This window comes from Eptatretus burgeri, chromosome 15 (assembly GCF_056783735.1).
Source record: "Eptatretus burgeri isolate ZD-2024b chromosome 15, Ebu_testis_v1, whole genome shotgun sequence".
NCBI lineage: Eukaryota > Metazoa > Chordata > Myxini > Myxiniformes > Myxinidae > Eptatretus > Eptatretus burgeri.
In genome coordinates, this window is record NC_140975.1 from 35,925,364 (window position 1) to 35,943,201 (window position 17,838).

A 17,838-nucleotide genomic window follows, 5' to 3' on the forward strand; every position below is an offset into this window, starting at 1 on the left:
ACCCCACCAAGCTGAAGTGATCATGTGACCAGCGTTTTCAACTTCACAAACACTTCCACCTTCTTCCTCTGAATTGCTCGCACGAGGTTCAAAACGATTCAGCTCCACAATTCCCCGAAAAGCGTTTCCACGACTAATTTTGTCTCCAATAGTTTCTTGAAAATCCCACTGATCAGGTTCAAAATCCTGAGAACCTTCGGAATCGCTGATGACTGTGGAATCCAAGCTTTGACATGCACTGTTTCTCGAGGCAAGCCGCCATTTGGATCAATATGGCTTCAGAGTGTGACGTCACTGGTGAAATTGAAAGTCGACACTCCAAGGCTTTTTTCGACACTGAAAGTCGATGCTGAAACACTTTGTGATTAGCAAAAAAAAAGTTTTTTTTTTCCCCTCTTCAAATTAGACCGTGACTAATGATTCTCAGATGTTTTCAGAAAACAACATTTGTGTTCGGGTTCACCTTTGGTGAAACTTTGTTTATTCAATCAACATTGGGGGACGAATGAAACGCGTAAAGATTTTTTGGAATTGACCCCTGGCTCAGTTCACGCCCCGGGGGTGGGGACTTAGGGTCACAGGCATCAAAACAGAAGTTTTATTTTTAACTCAAAACTTCATATTGGGTAATTCCTGGTGGAACTTTTTGCCATCTTTCATCTTTGCTTTTGGTGAGAAGTGGGGATTTGCTATGGTGCGCCATCGACCTTACTCTTGTTCTCATGTGTTGTTGCTAAATGTCTCGCATGCATGCTCACATGTAGGTATTGTATACAATACCTCTTACAGTTATTTCATCATTGTCAACATCATATAATTGACAATGCTCATATCTACTGTCACTCTTTTTGACCAATCCACACAACTGACATCACATGTGATCATGATATTTCATGTTGCAATTGCCATTACTGCTCTGACCACTTATCAGTCACAAAATTGTGCTCGCATCGAATATTAGAACAAAGCAAACAAGCATGGCATATGTCACATGGTCATTTTATTTGATAATTAACTTAGGTAAGCTCACTTGATTAAAGTGCTCTCTTTGTTCGCCTTTACTGGCTTACTTTCTTGTTTCGTTCATTTTACACGATCCACGAGTTGTGCGCGTGCGTGCATACCTTATTTAAAGAAAATCATGGTGATGCTTGTTTTTGCCTTTAATTGTAAAAACAGGATGCATTCCTTTGCAGGCTAGTTTTTCATTATCCCGATCTATCCATCCATATTTTATCAACACATGCTAAAAAATGCATTTCCTCCTAACAATCAAAGGGTTGTAGATGTATAATCTACATCCATAGACCACAGAAAATAAATTTCTGTAGAATTCAAGTGAAACAAGTTAAACATCAAAAATTGAGAACTGATAGATCTGGCTATTATTTGTGTCCTCCTCCTCCTCCTCCTCCTCCTCCTCCTCCTCCTCCTCCTCCTCCTCCTCCTTCCCCTTCCCCTCATCCTTCTCATCCTTCTTCTTTTTCTCCTCCTCCTCTCGACTTTTCTTTTTCTAAGAAAATGTACCATTAATCAACAAATTCAACTTCGGTAGATTTCACAGGAATTTCTATGGAGGAACTCATGTCCTTTGGCTGAAATTCATCGGTGACAAAGCCGTGACCCTTTTAACTCCCATCACGATGATTGTAATCAAAAGCCAGTGACAAATTCATTTTTCCCACTCTGGGTTGTGACAGTTGATTGTTCATTTCACAGGCCTACCCCGGAGAAGTCAGCAAGCTTATCTATTGCTCTCGAACTGTGCCGGAGATCGAAAAGGTAAAAAAACAGGCCAAGTTATCAAAATCCTCCTTATTCTTCTGAAACTTTTATAAGCACTGTTGATGTAATGATTTAGTGTTTTTTTTCTTTGTGTATATTTAATAATCTTAATCGGGTGTTTCAGTAAGAATCACACAGTCAGCCAGGAATATATAATTGGCTTAATAACCCAAAAACAAAACATGGTCAACACCATAAATACAAACAAGATTGAGCATTTAACAGTGCAGTGCCTCAGTGGAGTATATAGATTACAGTAGATCTCTGAACCACTGCAGACTCGCTCACTCACTCATTCACTCATTGACACACAGCACCATTACAATAACATGTCCCATGCCTTCGGGAACAAGTGGGGTTAAACTTAGTTGAAACGGGCCGAAGACCACCTGGGCAGGCTCGTCGCACCCATATAATTGGCTGTGCAGCTCAAAATGTGACTAAGATCGCTCAGGCACGCTGGTTGAGCAAATAGTTAATTTCTGAAAAAGAAGCTTTTATGAGCATTGCCCTCCATTTCAGAATGATCAGATTCAGCAGCTCCTCTATCTGCAATACTTCTGGGCTCTATCTCCTTCACTTTATGTGTACACTGTGCAAACGGTAATGACCGGTGATGATGAGTTTCGGCATTGGTACTGTTTCGACTGAAATTGGCAAGGATCCTCCCAACCATTAAACTAACAAGAAGCACCTGCTTCCTACATGAGTAGCCAGAGGGGCCATGTTATTATCTTTATGATTTTTAATACTGAAGCAGAGTAACTGCCCTTCGGGCGATGTTGTTCCAAGCATGCAACACGCTGGTCTGTCACATCCCTTTATATGGGCACTGTATAGGCAACAGACCGCTGCCTTGATCGCTCCTGAAAATAAAATTTACCTGAGTTGCGTATATGAAGTAAAAACATGCGTACTGATTATGTGCATACTGCATGTATAATACATCATGGTTATATAGCTCGAATAATTCCAATTGCCCACCCATCAAACAGAATCAAAGATGGAATCAAACGAAACTTACACATGCATGATGTCAATCCCTCATTAATCTCTGAAAGTTTCAGCTTCTTCTGTCAAATCTTCTCGGAGGAGTAGATCATACTGTTACGGCTGTGGAAATTCGCAAACCACCATTCAGGTCCCGTAGGTGAGATATCTCTTAAGTACATGTGTAGTTAGCCCAAATCCGTTGTCTAGAGGGAATTTATGTGATTCATTCGGGCTAAGACGCTTTGAGATAGCTGTTTTTCTGTTCTATCTTTATTTTGAACCAACCACATCTCAACCGCCATCACACAACCACCTTAACCACCACGCCAGCCATTATCACCAACTACAACCACGCTCCAACCCTCAGACAACAACAACAATGCCAATAGCCACGACCTTTACCTTCACAATTCAATCCCGCAAACATCGCATCACCGTCATTCCCAAACGGCACCATAACCAACAAACCACCACCGATAAACCCTCCACCACCCTCACCTCTCTCCTTCTACGGCCATTCCCACACCACCTGTGAACACTGAGCGTCGGGCTGTCTTTGGCTCGGTCAGCGATACGCACCGAGCCACGAGTGCAAATAGCGGCTTTTCCAGGGAGAATTTGGATCAAGAACGCTACACGCCCACTTCTGATCTGTCTAATTAGCAAGCGCGGAGCGGCTTGGCCCTGCCTCCAGGCGCGTCTGTGTGAAATCGATATATGCAAATTCTAGGATCAGGGGAGGTTCACGCCTACTTTTCCTCCGTCCAATTGGCGAGCGTGGCTCCGCCCCCGAGGTCATCCTGATCCGGATATTTGCATATTGTTTTCTCCTGCCGGCCTATAAAACGGCGAGCGCAAGGCGAATCGTGGAGAGTGTGGCAGTAGCAGTGTGTGTCGGCAGGGCAGAGAGTGGAGTCGGGTGGCGAAGTCATCGGTGTGGCAGGAAGTGTTGGGTTCTGGAGTCGGCTGAGAAGAGTTGAGGGAAGAGGCAAGGAGCTCGGGTCCGAGGCGAGAAGGACGGCGGTAGGCGACGAGGTCGCGGTGTGGGATCGCTCGTCGCGGGACCCAAGCCAGCCAGCCATTCTCCCTCCCCCTGGGCATCAACAATTGCCCCTTTCCCCCGCGCTGACACAGTGCAAAAAGGGGATCTCGTCCCCCCCACTCCAAACGTCATGCCAACGAAACCCGCCAAGGAGCACGGAGTTGGGGCACAGCCACGCGACCACATCTACGGCTCGTCCGCCAACGCGTCACAAGGACGCGGGTAGGACCCCCCCCCCCTCCGCCCGGTCTCGCGGGCCTTGCCGCTCCTTCAGGTCGCGCGCGCATATTGGCCTACAGGCCCGTCTGCCCCCTTGTCTATGAAGGTGGCTACTTTCCTTTGCTTTTGAGTAAATGTGTGTTGGCGCCGTCTGTAAAGTAGAACTGTATAAGTGTTGCCGTGTGTGCGCATAGTCGGTAGTAACTATGCATCGTTGTTGCTTTTATTTTGATTGCTATATGTGCATTTTAACTGTTTGGCTGTATATGTGTGCTTTCCTTGTGTCGCGTAATAAATGTGCTTTGTGTGAACTGTTTTCCCATTTCGCTTCGTCTTTTCTTTATTGACCCTCCATCCTGCTTCACGTAAAGGGTTCGTAGTGGGCTTAATACGCCCGGTAAAGGCCCAGTCACACCTTGACGTTTTCGCCAGGAGTGGCAACGTATAAAAATGCACGTAAAACGTTGGCGTACGCTGAAGTTTTGAGTTTTTTTTTTTAAGTTTTGGTCGTATTCATAACGTGTTGGTCGTATGCATAACGTATTAGTAATGGGCACAGAACGTTTCGTTGTGTTAAAGATAACTTATACCAACGAATGCTTAGCCTGTTGTCGGCATTCACAACCTATGCCCAACGAAAGTTTAACTTAGTCATAGCGCGCTGCACGTATCGCCGACGAACTCGTGGCGTTCTCTGTTAAAATCCTGCCGCACGCAGATTTAAATCATCACCGCCTGAAAATTGGAAGTGTCAACATCGCGGTCACACCTTGACGATTTAGCCAGCGTATGCCGACCTATGAAAAATGTGTCTAAAACGCTGGGACACGTCGAATACGGTATGGGTAAGTTGTGTATACGTTAGTACGCTGTCATATTCTGTGGTACGTCTAGTACGTCGTGAAATTTCAAGCATGCTGAAAATTTTACGACGTACTCGACGTATGGCTCACAAGTTACGCATACGCTGCCATAAGTTCGCGGCACGCTCCGCAATCGTTTACACACGTCGGCCACACGTTACTTGTAAGTTACTCATAAGTCGAAACACGTCGAGGTAATGTTTAGCATACCCGAAACTTAATTTTTAGCCTACGAGTAACGTGCTTTGAACCCATTAGTAGCGTGCTTTGAACCTATGAGTAGCATGCTTTGAACCTATGTGTAACGTATCTCAAACACACATTGGCGTATATAGACGAATTTGATTGACGTCTTCCGGACGACCACAGAACTTACTGAACGTGTTTCTAACTCACACCTACCGTATAATGGCATATTGGCAGCGTTTAGGGGAATTGATATATACAAATGGGCTTCACAAGAGGAACCCGTCAGTGTTCCAGACTCCATGTTGAGTAGATGTCAGTGTCAGTAGCAGTGGCAGTAGCAGTAGTAGTAGTAGTAGTTCGAGAGAATTTAGTGATGTCGATGTTGGTAGTAATGGTGGTAGTAGTAGTAGTAGTAGTAGTAGTAGTAGTAGTAGTAGTAATAGTACTTTCAAGTAATGTGTTGCAAAGTGTGAACAACGTTCGTGTAGCGTGCTTACAAAACGTTACTCATAGGTTAGAAATAAGTTTCGGGTACGCTAAACATTACCTCGACGTGTTTCGACTTATGAGTAACTTACAAGTAACGTGTTTCAACGTGTGTCAACGATCGCATAACGTGCCTACAACTTATAGCCAGCGTAGCGGAACGTGTGAGTCATACGCCGGCGTACGTCGTAAAATTTCAAGCATGAAAAAATTCGAGGAAAACCCAAAAGTTCAACGTTTAAAGCCAGCGTACTACGACATATGGCAGTGTTTTTCACCGTGCTCTCAATGTTGTCAAAACTTACCCATAACGTATTCGACGTGTACCAGCGTTTTACACAATTTTTCCAAAAATCGGCATAAGCTGGCTAAAACGTCAAGGTGTGACTGGGCCATAATTAATCGGAACCGTCGAGGCCGACGATAACACCGCTCGGTTATCACTGTAGCACGGAACGGACCGCTTAAGCGGTTCGTGTCCGGAGTCGACCTGCGGCGAGGTACGATCGCCCGGTCTACCATCCGCGTGGGTACTTAGGTAGGTCGAGTTTGGCGAACAACCCTATCCTACGCGGGTGGCCGATTGGCACGATTGTGGTGAGGTCGAAAGGCCAACCCGTGACTGGCTCCGGGCGATAGTTCCCGGAGGGTCACGACTGAATTGTCCGTCCGGTGGGCGACGCGGTCGTGAATCAAGTGACGCGGCCGTTCGCACGCCGGCGGGTGCGAATTCGCAAAAATATGTGTATTAGGGTGCTTCATAATAGGGGTTAAAAATAAAAGGATGAATATTCATGCTCCCTGGGTGTGCCTTTGTTCCATTTGACAGTAGAAACATACACACCAAATATGAAGCAGATTGAAGGATGTTTAGGGGTTCCTCAAGTTGGCACAATATTGTTGAAATTTGCCAAACTGTAACTGACAACTTGCCGTCGAATATGCACAACGCAGTACACTTCACAATTAATATGGTTGTTTGATATTTTCAAAAACCACAGCAGCCACCATATAGGATGAAAGACTCCTTTTCCCAAGAAGACCTAGATGAGCTTTTTGACATTGCAGTGCAAAATGCCCTCTCCATAATGGACATAATTGTGCCAACTTGAGGACCTCTTAAATATCATGGAATTTTGTTTATTTTTGACCTATAAGTTCTTATGGGGTATTGGAACAAAGGCAAAATCAGGGAGCAGCAAAAATCAAACTTTCATTTTTTTTGGAACACCCTAATGTATATGTATATGTATATATATATATATATATATATATATATATATATATATATATATATATATATATATATATATATATATATATATATATATATGTATATATATATATATATATATATATATATATATATATATATATATATATATATATATATATATATATATTGTTACTGGCCGGGGGTCAGCCGCCAACCGACCGCTCTGAACGGAGCCACAAGTCGAGTCGGCCCGACCGATCGCCCGGAATATAGATCGCCGCCCGGATAACTCCGAGCGACGGGTGCTTGTACAAGAACCGAAATACGCCAATTGGCAGATCACGTGGGGTAGGGTCGATTGCCAATCTTCAATTTACCTAAATACCCACGTGATCCAACTACCGGGGTATTCCACCCTCAACGGAACTCGTACGGAACAAACCGCCGAGGCAAGCTTGTCCATGCGCGATTCCGAGCGGCGTAATCAGAACGAGAACCGTTGGTCCAAATGTCCCCCTATTACGGCAAACCAACGGCTTTCTAACTCCCAACACACGAAATGTTCAGTCAATGAGGGAATGGACGCAACGAGCAGGTTTACATTCAAACAAGGACATTTATTATAATGAAACACGTATGCAATTAAATAAGGCAAAACACGTATGCAATTATACAAGCAACAAAAGCACGACGAAAGAACTACAACCGTCTACTTTTTATGTACAATCATTTACACTTAACAGCAGTTCCTACTTATTAGACGGGCCGACGGACACACGTACGCGCGCGCGCGCGCGCGCGCGCACACACACACACACACACGAAACGGTGGCTGAGGCCTTTAATCACGAGCTCCAGCTTGGGGGACAGGTGAGCACTCAGAGCTTGACTCGAACCTTTCCACCTCGTGTGGTCTTCAACTTGTCCGGACCCGGGCTCCAGCAAGAGCGAGCTGGATCCAATGGCCGCGATCCTTCCCGAGCTCCCGCGAATCCTCCCGCGCTTCTCAACACGTGCCGGTGAGACGAGGCGCCGATCCTTCCTGTCGATCATCGCTTCCCCGAGGATCCAACTCCAAGAAGAGGCCGATGCGTCGCACCAAGCCGGGAAACAAAATGGAGAACAAAAAGCTCCACGAACCAAGAAGAAGAGGAAGGAGATGAAGAAGAGGAAGAAGCCTCCACTCGCAGCTCGAGCCGAACAACTGGCTCAAGTTCCTTCCAAATCAAAGCAGCAGCCGAAGCTCACTGAGCCAGCCGAAGCAAAAAGCTTCCGAAGGCCTCAAGCCAAGCAAGCCAAGCAGGACCCGATGGCTTGCTGAACGACTGCTCTCTCCGAAGCAAAAAGCTTACTCCTCCCACGGGACTCAGCACACGAACTCTGCACACGGGACTCAGAACGGGACTCATCACGAACTCTGCCATGGGACTCCCACGAACTCAGCCCTACCACGGGACTCCCACGACCTCAACCCACAAACTCAGCCCTACCACGGGACTCCCACGAACAAAGAAAAGATGTCCTCTTTATCCTTTGCACCCCTCCCCCGCACCTGGCATGACTCATGCCGTCGTGATCCACCCCCCGCTCAACCACAGGTGGGAGGGAGTTGTTGATGTCACCACAGGGTTCTTCTTCCTCTTCGCAGAAGAGGGGGAGGGACCTCTCCATTGTTCGCTCCCTAAGTATTAAATCGATCCGCAGCGCATATAATCGATTTCAAAACATTTAAACAATGGAAGGTGAGCTATCTTGGGAACATGCACTTATTGACATAGCTGACTAAGGGAACCTGTATGTTGTGTGCAATTGAATTCCAAATTCATAACAATATATATATATATATATGTGTATATATATATATATATATATATATATATATATATATATATATATATATATATATATATATATATATATATATATGTGTATATATTTTACTGTGCTGAAATTATTAATGGCAAGTAAAATGTAGCTGCATGTGAACTGAATGTAATATGAATGAGACATGTGGTGGGTTCAGATATATACTGTACAAGCTAAATAGTTACTTGGTGTCCATTTTGAACTTTGTGAGATATTTTAGGCAAACTGCTCTGATGGAACGGTTATCACATGCATGTAAAAAGAGTTTGCTCAAGCATATAAACAAGTCTGCATGGCATAAGCTTTGCCACCGCAGGCAACATTGATTATCGCCTTGGGTTCATGGACTACACATATACAACTTTACTTGACGTGACCTTCCCTTGCATTCCATGTTATGTTGTTAGGTCTTGGTGGAGCTGAAGAAGCTGGTTATGTACTATAACAAAGAGACAAATACACCTGGCGATCTGCTCGCATTGGCGCTGAGTTCCCGAAAGAACTTGTGCATCCACCCGGAGGTTTGACATTGGATATTTGGTGGCGTCTGTTGAGATGGAGTGGGTGTCATCAATTTAGGGAATATGTTATCATGCTTTGGGAATTGAGGGAATTGATACGGTATCATGCATTGCTGTGTCTGGTGAATGCTTCTCCTCCAAATTAGGTACGATCTCTACGGCTGGGGAAGGAAGTAGATGGGAAATGTCACTCATTGACTGCCTCATATGTACGGAAGCAGCACAACACGGACCCTAATGTACCGATATGCTCCTTCTTTGAGGTCTGAACTACAGTTGTACTTGGTTCATCACCTGTAAATGTATCTTTTCATCTATCTGACGATATATTTGCTTTGTCTCTCTTCTTGTGTCCATCTCTTTAACTTTTCACAACCAAATATTAATTGCTCCTTCCTTCACACACACACACACACACACACACACACACACACACACACACACACACACACACACACACACACACACACACACACACACACACACACACACACACACACACACTTGGCCTTGTTCTGCAAAGACAGTGAATTATGGATCCTGCAATGTTGTGGTTGTGTTTGCAGGAGTTTGATGCAAACGGTCGTGAAGTTCCAATGCCTGCTGGTGTGTACACCCTTCAGGAGATCAAAGAGTTTGCACAGCATCACAATTGGTGTCCATACTTTCTTGCAAGATACACGGTGTGTTGGGATATCGCTGGATGTTATTGTGCCATCGCTTGCCGACGTGGGGGCGGACATCTGGACTGCAATTATGGATTTTTTTTTTTAACAGTATAGGCAGCTTACAAACAGTTTCCCTTCTTTTGGCAGCTCTCCCATGCAAATGTTGTGGTCTACAGCTACCATTACCTATTGGACCCCAAGATTGCTGACCTTGTTTCACGAGAGATTAGCAAGAAGACTGTGGTGGTCTTTGATGAAGCCCATAACATTGGTTTGTTAACTGTGAGAATTGTCGATTGTGATGTTGATGACCATGCTCAAGTAAAATTGTGAATTTGATTTACTAGTGCACCTAGTCCATACGGGAGCGGCAGGAAGCGTCATGTTGTTATCTTCTCTCGGGTATATAGATTCCGGTGGATATAGGCTCGTACGCGATGAGCATATAGTCATGCCTCAAGAAAATCGGGTTTCGTCCCTTCCAGTTTTGTGTTAAACCAAATAATAATACAAATACAATAATATATCACAATAATATAAATAACTATCACAATCATTATGCTGCTACTTCATCATGAAAAGTGCAATTTGTTGTCTTGAAATTGTTTTATTCCATGTTTATTATACTGAGACTCTCTATTGTTATAATTTTATCACAAATAGGATGAATAATTATTGACATTGGACATATGGAAAGGTGTGATTCCTGAAATTTGTCTCAAATGAAGTAACGTAATCCTTTTCAGACAACGTCTGCATAGATTCCTTGAGTGTCAACATCAACCGTAGAATGCTGGATCGCTGCAGCAGCAACATCGAGATGCTGCAGAGCACCATAGAAAAGTGAGTGATTACGAGTCTCAACATGCCTTTTACTTTGTTTGCATGAGGTAGGCCTTAGCGAAAGGATATGAGAGTAAAAAAAAATAAATTTTTAAGTGAATTTGCTATGCCAGTTTTATTTTTCAGCTCTACAAACAGGAATGCAGCAACAGCCTGCCTGTAATAGGATTGAGAAACTGTCCGGTACAAGGCAAAATGGCGCAGATAATCTTTCCTGTGAAGTAAAGAGTTTGTTTGTGTGGACGAGGAAATTGAGTAGGTCTCACAACACTACCTTGGAAGTACTTGCCTCCAATACTAAAGCAGGAAAAAAAAATACAACCGTGTGGACCAACTTGCCACTTCCATGCAAGGAGGGAGTCATCCAGCCAGTCGAGGAGATCAGGACCCCGGATGCCATTACCAGTATTTGAGATTCAGGAGCATCACAAGACTGAGGGGGTAGCATCATTGGCTGAGTGCGTGGCTGTGTTGCTGATGCAATGCCCTCTGCTAGTTAGGGCAGGAATTTTGAGAATTTGGCAATGGTGCTGGCGATAGCTCACCTACTCTTCGCGAAGTGCACCGTGGGATCTTTAACATCTACCAACGAATGCCGGCAGACGGGATTCCCATTTAACATCCATCCGAGGGACGGCACACACATTGATGAATTGCCCTGCTTGTGAAACACCAGGATGACAGTTTAGTTTATAGCTGGGTCGGAATTCAAACCCAGGCTAGACAGCTAAGAGGTGAGCGTGTGTGCCATCCTGTCAGCCGATGCATCAATTGAAGAGTAAGCATTAAGAGCTTGTCTGGAGAACAGTGGCCAAGGCAGAATCCGGAATGGAGATCTGAGATCGAAAAAGGAAGAAGTTCGATAAGATATTGTGTTTGAGGTTGAAAAGTGCCAAATTCCTTGTTATGGTGGGAAGAAAGTTGACCAGTGTTAAATAAATCACTCCTGGCACTCTTTATGTGAAACGAGATGAGGTTGGCAATTTTACACAATGATGGCAGCCACTTGAGAAAGAGTTGAAAATCTGATATTGAGCTCTTCCATGAGCTTCAACTTCTTTATGAGGATGAAAAAAAACACAATTGCAGAGAATTGATTGCAAAAACAAATAACAGCTTGATGTGGGGCTCCAGCTTGCGAACAGGAACACAATGGTTGTTTACTTTGTACAGTGACGATAAGTTGCTTGTTATTACAATTACATTGCCTTTCTTTCTTTTTTTGGTAATTGGAGAAGGTGAGCTTATTAGCAATTTACCTTGCTTCGTCAGCTTTCGAGTTTGGTGACAAGTGGATCGTCTTTTTGGAAGTGATTATTGCTTTAACAATTATTTTTGGTTAAAATAATAATAAAAAATTATTGTGCTGGCAAATTAGGACATTGAGAAGGAATCTGATTGATGTGGAGGAATCTGATTTTACGACTGACTTGCTCAATTCTGAAAGGAAAAGCAGGATAATATAAAATGTATCTGCATTAGAATTTCTAAGCAAAGTCTCCATTCAGCATTTCAAGAATCACAACCTTTGCTCAATGGAGGAGGAAATTCTTACTTAGGAAATAACCGGCTGAGTGCGGTGAGAAAGGCAGTGCCATTGTTGGCATCGCTGGTTGGTACGCAGAGGGCCCCGGGAAGTGAGGTCACTTCCCCCCAAGCTCAGTGGCTGTGTTTGCCTTGTCTAACAGTCGTGTGTGCGAGCGCGTGTGTCAGCTTCAAGATGACCATTTCATCTTGTACATAAATAAATAAATAGTGCATTTTTCTCCATTCACCTTTTTAACTTTCGAGATGCACAGTTTACGTCTTTGGCTTTTTGAAGTTGATACACCTATCGTCAACTATCAAATCACTGCAGCATTCGCAAACTCTTGTTTTCTTCCTGCAACACCCTGAATAACTTAAACATCACAAGAAAATGAAAAGCAAAACAAAAGAAACTTTCTTGCATTGCAGCATAGTCTAGTAATTTGAAGCTACCGTTGTTTTTTTTATCAGTCATAATTTCATCATCAACATGATTATTGCTGATGCCTATTGTCTTCAACTATGCAGAATAAAAGAGACTGATGCGATGAAACTGCGTGAGGAGTACCGGCGCATGGTGGAAGGACTGATGGAGGCCAGTGTGGCAAGAGAAACTGACTTATACCTGGCCAATCCCATTTTACCTGATGATGTGTTGAAAGGTATTTTAGATGTTTGTTCACCAGCATTCCTGCACGGATTTCCTGATTGTTCTTGCACCGATTTTTGAATGGAATGGGACATTTTAGCACCTTTTTTTGCACTTTCTTCTTGGCCCGATACTTTTTCCATACATATATATTCATTTGGCAGAAACGGTTCCAGGCAGCATTCGCACAGGGGAGCACTTTGTGGGCTTCTTGAAGCGCTTTGTCGAGTATCTGAAGTCCCGACTACGTGTCCACCACGCTCAGGCAGAAAGTCCGTTGGCATTCCTTAAGGAGCTTTATGATAAAGTTTGCATTGAGCGAAAGCCACTCCGGTACGTTGTAGGTTTTTCATTCCTATTTATTTATCTATCTATCTATCTTTGTGTATACATACATATATATATATATATATATATATATATATATATATATCTATATATATATATATATATATATATATATATATATATATATATATATATATATATATATATATATATATATATATATATATATATATATATATATATATAGTGTTACGGATTTCAGAATCCGATCCGACGAATGCATACCAACATCCAGGTCCTCAGACAGTTATTTCCCTAAATGCATGTCCAGGATAGACCCATCCCCATGTCTGGTGGTATTCTAAATGTGATGCATTGAGAAGGGTAAAGAATATATTCCCTATCTTATGGAAAGCTCCTTTTTCTCTTTACAACAGACACATTCATGCACGTGAGATAGCTGCTTCTTTCCCCGACGCCCTTTTTTTTTCATCAACGTTGACCCCTGTTTCTTTCACGGACGCCGAAACCCGCCTTTTTCCATTGACGTTTGACACCCCGTCCAGCAGCTGTATGGATGCTAACTGGCTCCTGTTCATGTCAGGCCGAACAGTGAGGTAATAATTGTTGTTGACAGTTTTATGAGCGCTTCACGTTTGTGCTCAGTAATTCTGACAAATGGCTGCTTTTTGCTTACTCAGCACCACGGACATGGCCTCGTAAGCGAGGAATAATCCGGGACGTGCAGGTCGTCACGGTAACGTGCAAGTGGGCGGGGTGGATTTGGGGGGGGGGAATTTGTGCCGCCGAGACAGGCCGCCTATAAAAAGAAGGAGAGGTCCGTTCTCGAGTGAATGGCGAGCGGCGCATGTGCGGGTCAGTCGACAACGAGTGAGGCACGCGTCAGCTGACGAGTCAGTTTGTCAGTCAGTTGGCGATAGCTGGTTGCGGTTCTGACAGCTTCGAGAGCGTTTCATCGTTCCAGTCAGATGGTTTGCTTCATCTGTGCCAGACAGACGGCGGCTTCGTCAGTTCTAGTCAGACAGTTGCCCGCGCCGTGCCAGTCAGACGTTTGGTTGTTTCATCGTTCCAGTCAGATGGTCGCCCTTGGTGTACCTGTTTCTTGGGGGTGACGTCGACTGGCGTTTAAGCCAGTTGGCGAGTGGGTGCAAGGCAAGGCTGGGTGTTGGCGACGGACAAGGCACGCTCACACATTTAGGACGTTTTTATTTGACGGACGACTTCTCTTTGGTGAGTGAGACGATTCTTCTTCCCTCCCCCCCCCCCCTCCTGAATGATCTGCTGGGTGCCCTTGTCTGTGTTTAATTGTTAAGTAAGTCAATCCCCAATAAGCATCTGCTCTTTCTCTCTTTTCCTATCACTTTGATTGATTTTGCCTGATTAATTATTTATTTGCTTGAGATCATTTTGATTGATTTGGAATTTATTTATTTTTACCACACGGAAATAAAAGTTCTTTTTTATTTATTTATTTTCTTATTAATAAATTGCTTGTTGATGTTCCAACCTGTCCGTGCTTGTCCTTTCCTTCCGTTGATCCAACATTTTTTGAACCGAGATAGACTGGGAGGTAATTACCACACAAATTGACCAATAATAGTCGGCACGCACCAGCGGTTAAACGCTCGGCCACCCTAATTAATATCTAATCAAGATAAGATTGGTGCTTTGCCGAGGGCACACTCCCCATTCAGGAAACCACGTAACCTCTAGTTAAACGGCATAATTAGATGGTGGACATTGGAACGCGTGGTTAACTGGGTGGCGTTCGTGGTTCCAAAGCAACCCACTGTACCAAAAACTGAATCGAAAGTGGTGGCCCCAGGTCCGGCCCTTCCAAGGACAAATGGGGATTAAACCCCCTGAGTAACAAACTGGTGTCTCGGTACCTGTGGCCGTAACAATATTATATTTATATTTATATTTTATATTTTATATATATATATATATATATATATATATATATATATATATATATATATATATATATAATCACATGCACACACACTTATTTGAGATTAGACCCCATTATTGAAGTGGGTACCAGGAAGCAAGTGCCACACGAGCTATTGCTGCATGCATCCTGACAGGAAATGCCTGCCACACCTTAACCTGTCTGTGGTACACAAAACAGTTCTGGGGTTCGCCAGGAACAACTAAATTTTAAAAAGGCTCTTCTGGCTAAACAGTTGAATAGGTTCCACCTATGAGGCATGAGCTTATCAGAGTTACAGCCTCCTACATCTCCATTGGATTAAACTGCAGCCAATACCAGGATGCCTTAAAAAAAATTGTTCCTGGCTAACCCCAGAACTGTTTTGTGTACCACAGACCGCGAGCTGCTTCCCTCCCCCCCACCCCACCCCAACTCCCCTCCCCCTTTCAACAATCTCCCAATAACCCCCTTCACCAAACCCCCTCTCCTTTCAACGATCATTCCTTTACACATCGGTCCACTCCCAATACTTTTCTTTTCTTCTCAAGTTCTTCTTGTCTTATTCTTCTCCCCTGATTGAATGATGACTAAGTCTTTTGTGTAAATCAGATTGTATAAGAAAGACTTTGTGTTGCAGTTAAATCTGTTCTTTTGTGCCTTTCCTTTCTTGCCTATAAATACTCCCTTTTAAATGATTGATTCCTTGTGTATGTGTAAATAAATAATTGTTAGTTTCAAATCTGTCTCGGTTCATTGGTCCGGCACAGTGTACAAGCATAGTTAGACGGGAATTTGTACTCCACCTGGTTTGCTCTGTTAGTCAGTGCTGCACCTATCTGTTTCGCTTGGCAGATCACCAGGTGTGGCACCGAGGGTGTGGCCTCTAGTTAGGTTGCCCAGCCAATAGAAAGATATTGTGGAAACATCGAAGCGTAACCCTACGAAGCCGGTAGTCTTTGTCATGTGGCTACGGCTGTGTAAGAACTACAGCCCATTGGACTGTGGAGTTATCTGTGGTTGCCGGCCTCAGGACCGGGTGTTCCGTAGAAACTCGAGTGCTTCCCCTCGTGGCGAGCTCTGAACCCCGGGCCATAACAATATGTTTTCCTATATTTCCAAACTTCAAATTGCTGTGTTGTTCTTATACCAAAGGCTTTGAGTTTTGAAACACTGAGAAACTAGAAAGGCACTCGGTGGAGCACATACCTCCGCCAAGCAATGCCTGATCCACGAGAACATATCGGGCCCAATACGTTTTTGAAATATCATGCTATATATCGTTTTGTCCCTATCTCTCAACGGTGAAGAATGGCTTTAAAAATTAAATAACTCTCATATGCAGATTCGGATTTAGATCTTCACCAAAATTGAATCATTTCTTCTTTGTCAAACACCAACCTGTCCACCAAGTTTCGTCTGAATCGGTCCACAACTTTTTGAGACATCGTGCTATATAGCATTTTTAGCCCTTTCTCCCAATGGTGAAGAGTCACTTTTATTAATTATCGGATCCAGATGCGGATCTTCACCAAAATCGAATAATTTCTTCCTTGTCACACACCCAACCTGTTCACAAAGTTCCGTCCGAATCCGTCCACAACTTTTTGAGATATCCTGCACAAACAAACAGGGATGAGAACGGAACCTCCTTCACCCTCGGTGGTGGTGGTAATAATCACCACCATTTAAGTATCCATCTTAGGTACCCCCCCCCCTGAAAAAGCAGTGTAAATCTTTTTGATGGGCGTCATTGGATTTCTGTTTCCAAACAAGTTCTAGCAAAGGGTTTAGCATACTGGTTTAAAATCTCTTCCTAAAGAATGGCAAAGTACAATGTTGCACCATATCTGTGAAGTGGCAGTTTGGAGTTAAACCCCACTCCATTATGAAATGAATTCAGACTTGAACGACTCATAGGAAAGGCGAAGTACTCTGAGTTATGTGGTTCGTCCAGTTTTAGATATCTGTGTACACATTGTATCCTTTTTGTACTAAACATTTCCTGTTGGCACATTGGGAATTTTTTTCATAATGCATATAAATGTAATGTTGACACATTGAAGGCTAATAATCTAATGAATAGATTAGTGGGGGGTTTTTCACAAAATATCTTGTGTTGTGTTTATTTTCATTGACATAGCAATGCACTTCTCAAATCACAGAGCATTAACCTAGTGCTGTGCAAACAAGCTGTTTCATCGCAAATAATCCTCTCCCTGGACACGCCTTTATCTCCTCCCTGGGCACAACCTTATCCCCTGCTTGGACACAACCTTATCCCCTCCCTGGACATGCCCTTATCCCCGACACGCCCTTATCCCCTCCCTGGACACGCCCTTATCCCCTCCCTGGACATGCCCTTATCCCCTCCCTGGACATGCCCTTATCCCCGACACGCCCTTATCCCCTCCCTGGACACGCCCTTATCCCCTCCCTGGACATGCCCTTATCCCCTCCCTGGACACGCCCTTATCCCCTCCCTGGACACGCCCTTATCCCCTCCCTGGACACGCCCTTATCCCCTCCCTGGACACGCCCTTATCCCCTCCCTGGACATGCCCTTATCCCCGACACGTCCTTATCCCCTCCCTGGACACGCCCTTCTCCCCTCCCTGGACATGCCCTTATCCCCTCCCTGGACACGCCCTTATCCCTCCCTGGACACGTCCTTATCCCCTCCCTGGACACGTCCTTATCCCCTCCCTGGACACGTCCTTATCCCCTCC

General features: G+C 44.1%; 1 protein-coding gene across 5 annotated transcripts in view; it reads left to right on the forward strand.

The window, feature by feature from the left end:
* Window positions 1–17,838, forward strand: part of ERCC2 (ERCC excision repair 2, TFIIH core complex helicase subunit) — a 71,034-nt gene that overhangs the window by 35,679 nt on the left and 17,517 nt on the right. For 4 of the 5 annotated variants that reach the window (XM_085857586.1, XM_085857587.1, XM_085857588.1 and 1 more), the window contains 8 exons: window positions 1,720–1,782; window positions 9,067–9,180; window positions 9,327–9,443; window positions 9,747–9,863; window positions 9,996–10,119; window positions 10,595–10,691; window positions 12,747–12,880; window positions 13,032–13,200. In XM_085857586.1, coding sequence (XP_085713712.1) covers window positions 1,720–1,782; window positions 9,067–9,180; window positions 9,327–9,443; window positions 9,747–9,863; window positions 9,996–10,119; window positions 10,595–10,691; window positions 12,747–12,880; window positions 13,032–13,200 — 935 coding nt within the window. The remainder of the gene's footprint in view (window positions 1–1,719; window positions 1,783–9,066; window positions 9,181–9,326; window positions 9,444–9,746; window positions 9,864–9,995; window positions 10,120–10,594; window positions 10,692–12,746; window positions 12,881–13,031; window positions 13,201–17,838) is intronic. The other variant, XM_085857589.1, reaches the window with a different exon arrangement.